The 15,507-nt window shown below is 47.3% G+C and overlaps 1 protein-coding gene across 1 annotated transcript in view; it reads left to right on the top strand.

Annotated features, from left to right (window-relative positions):
• The first annotated feature begins 383 nt into the window (after positions 1 to 383).
• The window catches only part of LOC133363046 (prominin-1-A-like), a 46,317-nt gene continuing 31,193 nt past the window's right edge, over positions 384 to 15,507 (top strand). The window contains exons 1-7 of the mRNA XM_061582056.1: positions 384 to 489; positions 5,115 to 5,128; positions 5,347 to 5,582; positions 7,361 to 7,419; positions 8,150 to 8,358; positions 8,778 to 8,898; positions 9,719 to 9,782. Of these exons, the coding sequence (XP_061438040.1) occupies positions 5,115 to 5,128; positions 5,347 to 5,582; positions 7,361 to 7,419; positions 8,150 to 8,358; positions 8,778 to 8,898; positions 9,719 to 9,782 (703 nt within the window). The 5' untranslated portion in view covers positions 384 to 489. The remainder of the gene's footprint in view (positions 490 to 5,114; positions 5,129 to 5,346; positions 5,583 to 7,360; positions 7,420 to 8,149; positions 8,359 to 8,777; positions 8,899 to 9,718; positions 9,783 to 15,507) is intronic.

A 15,507-nucleotide genomic window follows, 5' to 3' on the forward strand; every position in this document is an offset into this window, starting at 1 on the left:
CGACAGACCTGTTGTGGTCGAAACGTCGTGAGAATTATTTTATTATGTTTTATTTTTATTATTTATTATTTCCATTCTATGTGACTTTACCGAAATAACCAAGAATATGAATCCCTGCAGTCACCAAAGAAGCTTTAAATCGAAGAAAAAATGTGGTCTGCTTTTCATATAAACCCTCTTGGGTTTCCAACCTCACCTGCACCGCTTATTTTTTTTGTACCTTGTGTGTGTGTTTTTTTAAATTTGTACCGTTTGTCTTGTATGTGTGTGTGCATGCGTGCGCGAATAAAAATATTCTTACAAATCAAGCCCAACGTTCCGTTAGAGGTGGGGGGAGGGGGGAGGGGCCTGGGCGTGGCTTACGAGTGTGGGCGTGACGTCACTTCCGGCTGCCTCCTCCTCCTCCTAAAGTCGTCCACTCTCCATCCTCATCCATCCATCATCATCGACTCGTCCTACCGGCACCACGTCTCGAGTCCACCGCACCAGGTACTCATTTGAGGCGGAGTCGACTTAGGGGAGGCCCAGAACCGATTCAAATATTTTTTTCTTGGGGTTTCGCCGCTGCACCACCGCTCCCTACATCCCCGCAGTAACCTACAGGGCCTATCTACAGGTAGTCCCCGACTTACGATCATCACTGTGTCTCTGTGTTTGTGTCTGACCAACATCCACACAGACACATCTCACTGTGTCTCTGTGTTTGTGTCTGACCAACATCCACTACAGAGACATATCACTGTGTCTCTGTGTTTGTGTCTGACCAACATCCACTACAGAGACATCTCACTGTGTCTCTCTGTGTCTGACCAACATCCACTACAGAGACATCTCACTGTCTCTCTGTTTGTGTCTGACCAACATCCACACAGACACATCTCACTGTGTCTCTGTGTTTGTGTCTGACCAACATCCACTACAGAGACATCTCACTATGTCTCTCTGTTTGTGTCTGACCAACATCCACACAGACACATCTCACTGTGTCTCTGTGTTTGTGTCTGACCAACATCCACTACAGAGACATCTCACTGTGTCTCTCTGTGTCTGACCAACAACCACTACAGACACATCTCACTGTGTCTCTATGTTTGTATCTGACCAACAATCACACAGAGACAAAGAACCGAGGTATAATACACATCCTCCAAAGTGACCAACGTGTAGAGACACCCATGGTTGTTAAATGCAGTCTCCAACTCTTATCCACTCTATATCTGGTCTTGTTTTTGATCTGCAATGAAGAAGGGCCATATGCCAAACATCGCCTATTATATACTTTTCCTTTTAAGGCTACAGTGTTATTGACAAATGTGTTCAGTGTTTTTGTTCACGTGCACACGAAGGCATTATTAGGATTCTCAGGAATCTCTGCTGTTGCTCAAAGCTCACAGAGACAGACACGTAAGGCATCTTGAGCATTCTTAGGGCTCAGTGTTCACGCACCAGGCGCGGAATTCTGAGGTCTAGCTATCGGACACAATTTATAATGTGGAGATTTGCTGTTTCAGGTTGTTCGGGCCTCCACTGCGAGAGATTAACAACTCCGCTGAAAGACAGAAAGTGTTGAAATAGACTTCAAGTATACAACAACGGGGTATCAGCATCCGATGGATTGTGAACAATATTCTATTTAAATTTAGTTTGCGCCGTTTGATCGCTCAGGCATTTTTACCTTTGAAAATAATTATTATTGTCTCCGGCAAATATAGATTTGTAGTCTTTTGTTGCAATGTAATTAACCATGAATCGTGATTTACTTGTATTTTACTGAATATACAGGGCGTTATTTTGAGTGGCCAATAACATTTTCGCTGTGATACAAAAATATTTTTCGATTTAAAGCTTTCGTGACTGCAGGGATTCATCTTCGTTTCTTTCGGTAAAGTCACGTAGAAGGAAGTAATAAAATAATAAAATAAAACATAATAAAACAATTCTCACGACGTTTCGGCTACAACGCAAGCAGCCGTCTTCAGGTGAAGAATGAGACATACCAAACTAGGAGCTTATATATAAGCTGCATTGGGGGTTGAGAGCGCCTTAACAAAAGAATGTGCATGTGAAGAGGAATTTAGCCTATTCATGGAAAATGCGTAGGCGTTGGGTCGGGGGGGTGTCAAAGGTCATATTATGCCCATGCATTATGCCAGGATCAGCAGCAACACAAGGGGGGGCAGGGATTAGCAGTAACAAAGGAAAGGAATGTTAATGATATGTAGCTGCAGTTACTCAACAACCACGTAGAAAACTAAAGTATAAACTACATAAAAAACTAAAGTATAAACTGCATCGCACCATCAGTATACTTACTATACTCTATAATAAGCTGAGTTACTAACAGCAAGTAATACATTACAATTCTACCTCGTAAAAATTCTATAATATGCTTCCATCTAAACCTTATTCTCTTATATCACACGAGCATATACCGTACTATATACTGCCATAGATAAACCCAACATTAAATTATATACTGTATTGCTGTAAACCAACCTATATCTTATACATTTAATATAACACTATGTATTATTCTACACACCCTAATGTGTATCGAAATGGTTTATTACGTCCTTCCAATGATTGCTGAGCCAGAATCCATCTTCTCGGTTAAAATTGTCTCTGTGTTTGTATATGTGGATCGCCTCATGAACGAATCTCTCATGATAGCCAGATGGCTTGCAGAGAACCTCTGTCTTGGAGAAGTCGATATCATGTGAGCCCACTGAGTTGTAACAGTGATCTGCCACGGCTGAGGTGTTTGTCCTACCGTGTTTCAGGTCAGCTTTATGTTCACGGATGCGGTCCGAGACATGTCGTTTGGTTTCCCCAATGTAACTGCTACCACAGAGGAAACTTAGTTTGTAGACGCCAGGGTACTGTATGTCTGGAACCACATCTTTTACAGACGGTACCAGATCACGGATTTTATGTACTGTGTTGAATCGGACCTGGATCTTGTGTTTAATCAGGATTTTGGAGATCTTTTTTGTGACCCCAGCAATGTAGGGTAAGGTGATGGTCTTGAAAGGCTCCTCAACAGGATCCTTCTTGATGGTTGGAGTGATGGCTTTGCGGATTGTATAGTCGGAGTAACCATTTGCCTTAAGAGCTTGGCGTACGTGTTTGAGTTCACTGGAAATGTGTTCATGGTCGGAGATGCATTGGGCTCTATGATATAGAGTCTTGATGAGGGAATTCTTCTGGGATGGATGGTGGTGGGAATCCGGTTTTAGATAAGCATCCGTGTGGGTGGCTTTCCTGTAGACAGAGTGGCTCATTGAACCATCAGGTCTCCTTTTGATTAGGACATCCAAAAGGGTAGCTTGCCATCATTTTCGACTAATCAAAGGAGACCTGATGTTCAATGAGCCACTCTGTCTACAGGAAAGCCACCCACACGGATGCTTATCTAAAACCGGATTCCCACCACCATCCATCCCAGAAGAATTCCCTCATCAAGACTCTATATCATAGAGCCCAATGCATCTCCGACCATGAACACATTTCCAGTGAACTCAAACACGTACGCCAAGCTCTTAAGGCAAATGGTTACTCTGACTATACAATCCGCAAAGCCCTCACTCCAACCATCAAGAAGGATCCTGTTGAGGAGCCTTTCAAGACCATCACCTTACCCTACATTGCTGGGGTCACAAAAGATCTCCCAAATCCTGATTAAACACAAGATCCAGGTCCTATTCAACACAGTACATAAACATCCGTGATCTGGTACCGTCTGTAAAAGATGTGGTTCCAGACATACAGTACCCTGGCGTCTACAAACTAAGTTGCCTCTGTGGTAGCAGTTACATTGGGGAAACCAAACGACATGTCTCGGACCGCATCCGTGAACATAAAGCTGACCTGAAACACGGTAGGACAAACACCTCAGCCGTGGCAGATCACTGTTACAACTCAGTGGGCTCACATGATATCGACTTCTCCAAGACAGAGGTTCTCTGCAAGCCATCTGGCTATCATGAGAGATTCGTTCATGAGGCGATCCACATATACAAACACAGAGACAATTTTACCGAGAAGATGGATTCTGGCTCAGCAATCATTGGAAGGACGTAATAAACCATTTCGATACACATTAGGGTGTGTAGAATAATACATAGTGTTATATTAAATGTATAAGATATAGGTTGGTTTACAGCAATACAGTATATAATTTAATGTTGGGTTTATCTATGGCAGTATATAGTACGGTATATGCTCGTGTGATATAAGAGAATAAGGTTTAGATGGAAGCATATTATAGAATTTTTACGAGGTAGAATTGTAATGTATTACTTGCTGTTAGTAACTCAGCTTATTATAGAGTATAGTAAGTATACTGATGGTGCGATGCAGTTTATACTTTAGTTTTTTATGTAGTTTATACTTTAGTTTTCTACGTGGTTGTTGAGTAACTGCAGCTACATATCATTAACATTCCTTTCCTTTGTTACTGCTAATCCCTGCACCCCCCTTGGTTGCTGCTGATCCTGCATAATGCATGGGCATAATATGACTTTGACACCCCCCCGCCCAACGCCTACGCATTTTCCATGAATATGCTAAATTCCTCTTCACATGCACATTCTTTTTGTTAAGGCGCTCTTCAACCCCCAATGCAGCTTATATATAAGCTCTAGTTTGGTAGTGTCTCATTCTTCACCTGAAGACGGCTGCTTGCGTTGTAGCCGAAACGTCGTGAGAATTGTTTTATTATGTTTTATTTTTATTATTTTATTACTTCCCTTCTACGTGACTTTACCGAAAGAAACAAGAAGACAAAAATATTTGTTTCAAGTGCGCCTCCAGCGAGCCAATGGCAATGCAAACGAGCGAAACGTATTACGATTTTAAAACATCGGGGAACCTTTAAACTACCGTGTGGCCGATTTGATGGGAAAAAATTCGTGCAACCAAACAGTGACTTGCAATTGGCTGTGTGAACCTTTCAAATAACCCGGTGTGATTTCTTCCAAGTGCAGCTGCAGATTATTTATTCGGTGAACTGCTATATTGCCGTACATAGCAGCCGGCTGTTTGCGTACGTGCGTTCCTGTGAAAGTCTTATTGCGTTTAAAATGCCCTCTTAATTTTTGCTATTGTCTTCCCAGATGCCCGATTCAGCGTAAGGAGCTCATCGGATACAAACACTCCCGCCGCCCCACAGGACTTACGGGAGGCGCCACGTCCACGTGAACCGACGCGCACCATTCACCCGAGCGTGCGACGATAACGACGATCTGGACGTGAGCGTTATTGGGACCGTGTTGGCTGGCGCTGCTCGCGAGGAGACTTTTGTGCGCAAAACCACGGTGGCGCCCCACTCCCTTGTTTGTGCGTTAGCTTTTGCAGCCTTCCCGCAGCGACGATGGCTGGTGGTGTGACGGCATTCCCGGCGGTTTTTGTACTGCTGGCGCTCGTCCTCGTGTCGAGCGTGCCGTCCACCACGCTGGACTTTGGGCAAGTTCCTACGGCCACCTACGTGACCGACACCAGTTACGACGCCGGCGCCATCGGAACGCTCTTCTTGATGATGCACAAGTTTCTGGACCTCGTTCAGCCGAATTCATTTCCTCACGGTGAGTGCTTTGGGAGATCGTGTGACTATATTGGAGTGTTGGTATATATACATGCGGTTTATATTTCAGTTTTATTGATTTGGTGTAGCCCTGTGAGCCATTCGGCTCTTGAATCAGGTGCAACCGCAACAAACAGAAAACAAAAACACGAACAAGGAAACATCTTAAAGTGACTTTGCGCAAACAGAAAAATCCAGGAAAAACTGCGAAGTCTTCCAGAAAAAGCACCGTACACCAACGCTGTGTGCAACAATCCCAGTGGGATGCAAGTCAAACAACAACCACAAGACAACTTAGATTAAGGCCATCAGTCTAACTCCATACTACAACAACACAAACATGGCCAAACCAAACAGCTTTTCGAAATCACCAAAATAAAGCCATAAGCAATCTAACAGTGATCATAGGAACTGTGACCGAAATTTCACAATAAACGACATAAACAACATGTACCACCAAACCCTGTAGCCATAGCTGGCCGCATGAGTTTAGCCAAAATCCTATAAGGTCATCCTTTCCGTAGATTCAAAAGGGTAAATGTGCAGCCGCACAATGACCTGAGTTAGATTCCCCACCACGGCCAACATCGGTGGCCAATTATATCTGACCTGATTCTGTCCTTTTTACCATGTCACTAACCTGCGCAGACCGGCGTAGTGAAGTATGGTCAAACGCCTCCCACGGCTGTCACCGCACGTTGAGGCCATCGTCCCGCAGCAAATTGCTAAGGGTCTGTAAATGACCGCGTTGTTTGAAAATCACAATTCTCTATAAGCTAAATTTCGATGTAAAGCTTTCGTGACTGCAGGGATTCATCTTCTTGGTTCTTTCGGTAAAGTCACGTAGAAGGGAAGTAATAAAATAATAAAAATAAAACATAATGAAATAATTCTCACGACGTTTCGGCCACAACGCAAGCAGCCGTCCTCAGGTGAAGAACAGGTCTGTCGACAAGATATAGTTTTTCACCTGAGGACGGCTGCTTGCGTTGTGGCCGAAACGTCGTGAGAATTATTTTATTATGTTTTATTTTTATTATTTTATTACTTCCCTTCTACGTGACTTTACCGAAAGAACCGAGAAGATGAATCCCTGCAGGCACGAAAGCTTTACATCGAAATTTAAATGCGTTTAGATGATTTTGCTGCTATAAATGTACACGTGATAAGCCACTTGGTTGAGCTATTAATTGTGCCCAGGTCACTTCTGAAAAATAAACCAAAAGCTCAGTGGGCTTTACCTGGTAAGAAAAAGAAAGTGTTATTTGTATATATTTATATATTTGTATATATTTATATATTTGTATATATTTCAAGTGATTTGTTCACCTCTCGTATATTTTCACTCCTGCCGTGTTTGTTGTTGTCACGTTCTGGCCCCGTGCCCCTACCGGGCACCTGTGAAACAGAGCTTCATAGCTCATCGGATTCCTCCACGAGAAACACATTCTGATTCTGAATTGTCTCACGTACCCCCGGGAGATGTCTCGTGTAACCACACGTGGTGACCTTGCCACACGCAGAAAACCGCCGCTCCATAGCAAGTTTCGGCACAATTTATGTTCACAAATTTGTGCTCAGGTTTCCACGCTCAGAAATATTTCACAGCGGCACTTTACGTGCGGAGTTTGGTCGCGTAGGATACGTGCGCGTGCATATCAAGGCAAAGATTACGCGATGCACACCTTTGAAAACGTTTACCGGGAACAATTCATTACTTTGTTTTTGTTCAAAGAGATTGTGAGGTTTACATTTTTTCGCGGCATTTCTCTCTCGCAGAGCTACTCGCCAAAGCTATGAAGCAAGGTTTTGGAGTCGTAAACAAGGACTATCGCCAGGTTAGTTTGCACGCTTCGCAATTTCACTTGCGCTCTTGCCTGCTCTGCAAAGACGAGCCACTTGTTTGTGTCATCGTGCATCACTTTCACAACCTCAGTGCTTGCTTGGGATACGATGTCTTGCTTGGGATACAACGCCTTGCTTGGGATACGACGTCTTGCTTGGGATACGACGCGCTTGCTAGAACTTGTATGGGTCGTGATGAGTCACCGCGTAGACCCCATTCACGACTCTTCCTCACCACCATCCCCGTAGGCTCCTCTCAGCAAGATAAAGTGATGTTAAATTTTATTTTATTTCAATTTATTTGTATTTATTTATGCATTTATTTCAATGTATGTATGCATTTTAGTAATAAGTAGTGTCTAAATAATTTTATACAGCCCTATTAATGTATAATATGCCATATAAAATATCATTTATTCTCTGGAACGGATTATTCCTTCCCCGTTATTTCTTATGGGAAAAACTCGTTTGTTATACGGCATTTCCGGTATAAGTCCTACCTTCTGGAACGAATTAACGACATGTACCGAGGTTCCACTGTACAGAGGATCCCCGCTTGTCTGTGGTTCCTGGCACCTCTGAGTTGTTCTATCTCTGTGGTGAACGCCGTGCAAGCGCGTTGCACCTCGAAACGATTATACCATCATTAAGTGCCGTAACCTGCAAGCCTGGCGGTTCAACTCGGCGTGGGTGACTTGGTGATGTGGCTCACGTTGCCCTCAGATCATCCGCTATGAGCTCGGCTTTATCGTGTGCGCGGCTTTGGGCGTCGCCTTCCTGCTGCTGCTCCCGCTGGCGGGCTGCTGCATGTGCCGCCGCCGCCGCTGCTGCGGGAACCGCCGCGGAGAGATGCTTCGGAGGCCACGGAAGAACGACGACTGCAAACGCAGCTGCCACGGCGCCTCGCTCCTCCTCGTCACGCTCGCCGTCGAGTGAGTCGTCTCGTTAAATTTCGATTTAAAGCTTCTTTCGTGACTGCAGGGATTCATCTTCTTGGTTCTTTTGGTAAAGTCACCACGTAGAAGGGAAATAATACTCGGTCAGCTGAGCCTTCTTATCCCGGAGTTTGTTGAAGGATCTCAAAGTTATGTGGAATCCCTCCCCGTAGAGGCGGTTAAATTTCGATTTGAAGCTTTCGTGACTGCAGGGATTCATCTTCTTGGTTCTTTCGGTAAAGTCACCACGTAGAAGGGAAATAATACTCGGTCAGCTGAGCCTTCTTATCCCGGAGTTTGTTGAAGGATCTCAAAGTGACGTGGAATACCTCCCCGTAGAGTTAAGCCAGCAGTGTTTGTGTGTTCTCTGCGGTAAGTAAAACGTGTTTCTGCTTCCCCTTTGCGTCTCCGTGCAGGGCGGGCATTGTGTGTGCCTACGTGGCCAACAACAATGTGACCAACAATATCCGGCAGTCGGAGACCCTGCTGTCGAGCAACTTGAAGGACGTCCGGACCCTGCTCAACACTACGCCCCGTGTAAGCGGCAGCTGCCCCAGCCTCACGTCCGCGCAGTTTCCTCCGTTAAATGTCACCGAAAAGCACGCACCTGTGGGTGTAGATTAAATGTGAGCAAATGATTCGCAGTGGCGCACAAAACATAAACAACAAGAACAACTCGACGCAATTATCAATGCCACTGCATTAATATGAAAAGTATAATATAATAATGATAATTGTTTTTTTACCATTCTATCTGGCAACAAAACTGACACCTTTTTTACAAGGAGTCATGTTTACATAGACCACAATACCTGCAGTCATAATCCCAGTGGGATGCAAGTCAACAACAACAACAACCACAAGACAACTTAGATTAAGGCCATCAGTCTAACTCTGTACTACAACAACAAACATGGCTAAACCAATACACTTTTCGAAATCACCAAAATAAAGCCATGAAAGTGGTGTGCACGCTGCAGTGGTTCTTGTTAGGGGGCTCTGTGCAAATTGCAGGTGGGCATTGCGGATAATTTGTAGAATTCCACTTGTTGTGAAATGTAAATGAAAGGAGGATTCCAACTCACAAATAGTCTGCGGCGTAACTCGTTTTGTGGCTGTGGCTTGGCATATCAGAGCGTGGTTTTGAACAGGGTACAAGGCAGAGGTCGCAAACGGGTTTTGATTCCTTACCCGTACCCGTACCCGGCCGCACCAGGGTCGCAAATGGGTACCCGTACCTGGCCGGGTACGGGTAGCCGGGTATCGGGTAGGGTACGGGTATCGGGTACCCGGTTGCGACCTCTGGTACAAGGCGGTCGTGTGACTGACTTGAGTGTGTTTCTTTCTTTGCCTTTAGCAAATCGACTACATCGTTGAAAAATACAACATCACGAAGGACAGGGCGGTTTCCGATCTCGACCGTGAGTGTAAATATATAGGCTTGTTGCTTGTTCATTTTGGGGTTATAGGTATCTGAAAATGTTTTACTTCTTTAATCATAGTAAGTAATTGTATCCGTATCTCTTGGCATTATCTGCAGTGTCGGGTAATAATGTCCTTTCTATTAAGGCAGCATTTCATAGTCATCACAACTTTTAGTGATGTCCCAGTGCGGACCCCTTTGGGACTAATGCTGTTTTTCCGTGACCGTTGGAAACCGGGCGCGACATCAGCAGCGTGTCCGTGTCCCCCTCACTCGTGAGCCACGAGGCTGTGGGGCAGCTCCATGTCCACTCCCCTCACTGCCCTTTTCTACCGTCCACGGCCTTCTGGAAAGCGACCGGTGGAACGACTATTGCAAATCGCTTTTCAACGCAGGCTACGTTAAGGCGATTCCCCCGAGCTAATGTCTTTGTCATGTTCATCCGTTCCTGCTGGAGGCTGAACTAAGTGCTGATCACCACCGGCTCTGGGTTGATATCCGGATGTGACACCGTGACCGGCCGCGAGGGTGGACGACCGATCCGGCCCGTCCCTCCCAGCGGTCGTGGAGATGCGGCAAGACGGCCTCCGTGTGTGTCGCGCTCGATTGCACGTGCGGCCTCGCTCCCCCGAGCCGATAACGTCGGCGTCAATACTGCCGTTATTTGTTCAAACGTTCAATGAAATGGGTACACATTGCGCACCTGGTAATTGCTAGAATTTGAAACTCGGGGGGGAGGGGGGTGAGACATGGAGTTTCATGTGCTTAAATAGAAAAAAGCGTGTTTCTTCGGCCAGTGATTATTTATTCAACATTGCGCCGACATATCTTTCCAAAGACAGAGATCACCGGTATATTTTGTGCAGGTGAGCGGCATGCCACGAGTGAATAGAAACAGGTGGGATGGAGGAAGAGCAGCAGCCCGCACTCATTGTGGGCACGAGCTATCGCGCCGTTCGCCTTCTTGTTTTCCAATCAATGCCTCTCTACTCCAGCACAGAGGCCACGGGTATTTGTAGACACCATACCTGATGCACAATTCGTTTATTTTCCGAGAAACAAAATAAATTTTTCACCGTACACTCTCTTGCCAAGGCCTACAAGTTACATGTACGTGAGGTGATTTTTCCACATTTGTCCGCGTGATTGTTCCCGATATGTGCGCTATAAGAGCCTCGTACCGAAACCTCGCCTTTCATGTTAGTCTGATTTAAATGTAATTAATGGTTAATAATGAAAAAAAGTCGCAATGAGCAGAAACTAAATGTGCAACTCCATTCAGTATGAACATGATGCTGTCATTTTAATTTTAAAGATAATGTGACGAATTGGAGAAGCCGGGTCAGGTGACGTGGTTAATCTAACTTCCTGGATCTTATCCTGAAGACGTTTGGCACATTTTCACGTAAAACATCGGGTATCTAATTGTTATATTTAGTTGCGATAATTAATTGTCGGGAGCGCTTGTACATGTGACATTTTAATATGTTTGGCTATGTCAGGTGGTACGACAGAAATTTGGGCAGATTATTACGTGGTCTAACCCAAAAGTCAATTATGAATACAAAATAAACACTTTAACTTGGTTGCGTTGTAGCACTTGCTCCAGTGCATGTGGAACAGAGGTCGCAAACGGGTTTTGATTCCTTACCCGTACCCGGCCGCACCAGGGTCGCAAACGGGTCCCCGTACCCGTACCCGGCCGTACCCGTACGGGTATCGGGTACCTGATTGCGACCTCTGGGATGAAGCCATGTTGCAGGCGCGGGTGGGTTGATTCTAGGAACTTGAATTGTGAGAAGAGACAAGACGTTGGGAAATGAGTGACAAACGGTGACTCACCAGTGACTCACCGTCTACCCGTACCCGTACCAGGCCGCACCAGGGTCGCAAACGGGTACTCGTACCCATACCCGGCCGGGTACGGGTAGCCGGGTATTGGGTAGGGTACGGGTATCGGGTACCCGGTTGCGACCTCTGATGTGGAATTGGTAACCCCGTAACTTGTTGGCCTCACAAGGGCCTGATTCAATTAGGAGCTGCTTAGAGCACGATAGGGATAATGGTGGTGAGGCATTACAGGTGACACAACATCTGAAGGGTGTTGTAGCTGCTAGCAGCTCATGTAAATATGAAATAAAATAAGAGATGTTTGCGTGGCCAGGTGGCAGCCCTTGAGTGTGGCTGCTTTGTGCCCCTGGCGGTTCGTTTCTAATCTGTGCTCATCTGCTGGGCCCTGTGTGATGGAGGGCAAACAAACAGAGGTGAACAGGAAAAGCGTCAATTTTAAGAACATTGGGTTGGTGTTTTGAAAGGTCTGTGGCAAGGGCTGCACGTATGGGTTTTTTAATTAACCCAATCCCCCCCCCAAAAAAAATCCATCCTAAATGTGAACTTACATCTGATAACTAAAATATGTTGGTCTTAAAATGCTTTCTCCAGTGTTAATACTATTGTAGAGAAGTTCTCGCGAACGTACTTGGAGACGGAGGTAAGCTAAGGGCTTTCGCCAGGGTTTATTAAAGCTGTTGCAATATTACACACCAGGGTACACAACTCCCAGGGGCTAGGGGGCTCCTACTCGGAGTCCGGGTCCCTGCCGACTAGCTCCGGTCTCTCTCTCTCGTGTCGCATCGTGGACTCTGCAGACTCCACAGACACACACACATACACACACCCAGACACACACACAGACACACACACAGACACACACAGCAACACACACACAATACAACAACAACAACCGCCATTCGCCACTAAGTGGCGGTGACGTCACCACGATGCTTGTGCCAGGCCAAGTGCACCTTGAGGCCACGTGAAGTGTCGAAAGCCCGCTGGCAGGAGGTCACGGGGCAGACCCAGCAGGTGCCACGGGTCGACTGACTGAGATGACCGAGATGACTGGCTGATGCACCACCTGTGCCCCCTACTGTGCCAACTTGCTGTGCTTTAGCCACCCGGCGCTCCGCTCGTTGTTGTGAGCGTCGCTCCTCCGCCCTCCGTTGTTGTTGGAGGGCGACTGCCTCCAACTGCCCAGTAGCGTCCTTCACGAGCCTCCTCCACTGAGGCCGATCTTGACACCGCTGGTACCAGTCATCGGCAAGTCCACTCAGCTCCACGTCCTCCTGTACCACATCACTCCATCTCTTCTTCAGCCCGTGCCGCGCCCGTCTAGCCCCCTCGATCCGGCCGAACAAAAGCTGTTTAGGCATGCGGTGGCTGGGCATGCGGGCTACATGACCCAGCCAACGCAGCCTTGCCTGCCGGAGGAGCTCACTGATGGGACTTTGCCCAGATCTTTCAAGGATTTGTGAGCTCCTCACACAATCCAGCCTGGTTAAACCCAGGATGGATCGTAGGCAGGCCAGCCTAAATGTTTCCAACCGGCGAAGATGCTCCACCAGGGGGGTCCACGTCTCGCAAGCGTAGAGAAGGGAGGGAATGACCGTGGCCGAGAAGACCTGAAGCTTCGTGCGGAGCGACAGACCAGGTAGCTTCCACACAGCGTTACGCAACCGATGAAAAGATATTGCCGCTCGACTGATTCGGAGTGAGACCTCTGCTGATAGACTGGAGCCGGTCATAAGCACACTGCCCAGGTATGGGAAACTCTCCACTCTCTCCACAACTGCCCCATCACCAATTGGGAGTTGTGGGGGTGGAGTGTCCGATGGTACAACATACCCAGGCAGGTGCTTAGTTTTGGTGGGGCTGATGGTAAGGCCCCACCTCTTAGTGGCACGCTCCAGTCTCAGCAGCAGCGCCTCCAACTCCTCTTCTGAATGAGCAGCTATTACCAAATAATCGGCATACATAACGTGGTTGACCAATAGGGAGCCATCCCTTGATCGCACCCGGGCGTCGATCAGCCTCCCATTATATCTGTACCAAATGGAAATTCCCCCGGTACAGCTATTGAAGGCTTCACGAACTACGCGGTCAAAATAGATGTTAAATAATGTGGGAGCCAGAGGACATCCCTGTCGCACCCCAAGGTGTACAGGGAAAGGCTCCGACTCCCGGCCACGTAGTTTTACCCGGGCCCGCTCACCATCATGAAGGTCCTTAATGATCGTGAGCAGAGGGTCAGGGACTCCGAAAGCACGAAGAACAACCCAGAGCCCAGTCCTACTGATGGTATCATAGGCCTTGACCAGGTCAATAAAGCAGAGATGTAGGTCTTGTTGGAATTCCCTACACCTCTGCTGTAGCAGACGGACAGAAAATATGGCATCTGTGCAGGAACGCCCTTTCCTGAAACCGCATTGGGGCTCCGCAAGCCTCTCCTCAGCGTGCCTAGCAAGGCGATGTTGAATAATCCTTGCCAGGACCTTACCCGGCACACTGAGGAGTGAGATGCCCCTGTAGTTGTTACAGTCGGTACGGTCCCCCTTCTTAAAGAGGGGAACCACCAGGGCATCCTTCCAATCCTGCGGAACCCGTCCAGTGGTCCAGACTGTTGTTATGATGTCATATAGGGCAGTCTGTGCACAAACGCCACCCTCCCTCAGCATTTCGCTTGGGAGATCATCTCTGCCCGATGCCTTTCCTGGTCTCAGACTGTGGATCGCCCTCAGTACTTCCTCAACAGCTGGCACCTCAGCCAGCCACTCACAGGGGGTGACCTCTTCCAATATTTGAGGCACCGCAGCCTCAGCAGGGTTATCACCACTTTGTGCCATGATGTTTTCCTGGCTGAGAGAATTTCCCTCCCCCAGGACCTCACAGAAATGCTCAGCAAATCTGCAAACCTGTTCCTGGGGGTCGGAGATTGGATCACCGTTTTTTCCTCTAATGATGGTAATAGGTGTGGCGCTGCAGGTTACTTTTTTGATGGAGTTAAATAGTGATTTGTGATCACGGGCCACTGAGGCAGACTCCATCTCCTCAGCAACCCGCGACCACCACCCATCCTTACAGCGCCTTACGGCTCTCCGAACTTCCGAGCGAAGGCTGCGGTAAACCTCCTCATTCTCTGACGTGGGATGCTGTAGGCGATGAGAGTGGGCCTGTCGCTTTTTCTCAATTAACCTGAACACCTCCTCTGTCAGCCAGGGTTTCTGGGGAGGTCTGGACCGCATACCCAAAGCAGCCATTGCAGCTGCATGAGTCACAGTCTTAAACCTCGCCCATTTCCCCTCGACATCAGGTGGAGTGGGGGACGATGCCAACCCCAGCTGCAAGCGATGATGAAATTCTCGCTTGCAACTTTCATCAGCTAACTACACACATACACACACCCAGACACACACAGACACACACAGACACACACACAGACACACACAGCAACCCAGACACACACCCAGACACACACACAGACACACACAGCAACACAGACACACACCCAGACACACACACAGACACACACACAGACACACACACAGACATACACAGCAACACAGACACACACACAGACACACACAGCAACACAGACACACACCCAGACACACACACAGACACACACAGACACAGACACACACACAGACACACACAGCAACACAGACACACACACAGACACACACACAAACACACATCCAGACACACACAGACACACAGCAACACAGACACACACACAGACACGCACCTCTCCAGCTACCACCGGCTTCTCCCCAGACTCCCTATTCGATCCCTCTCTCTACCCCTGGTTCCCTCTTCACCCTGCTCACTCTACCCGTTCCCACGGTGACCCCGCTTACGTCACGGGGTCTCCCTTAAGTACCCTG

Source organism: Lethenteron reissneri, unplaced genomic scaffold, assembly GCF_015708825.2.
Source record: "Lethenteron reissneri isolate LAM-NWPU_2019-01 unplaced genomic scaffold, ASM1570882v1 scaffold_1639, whole genome shotgun sequence".
Lineage (NCBI taxonomy): Eukaryota > Metazoa > Chordata > Hyperoartia > Petromyzontiformes > Petromyzontidae > Lethenteron > Lethenteron reissneri.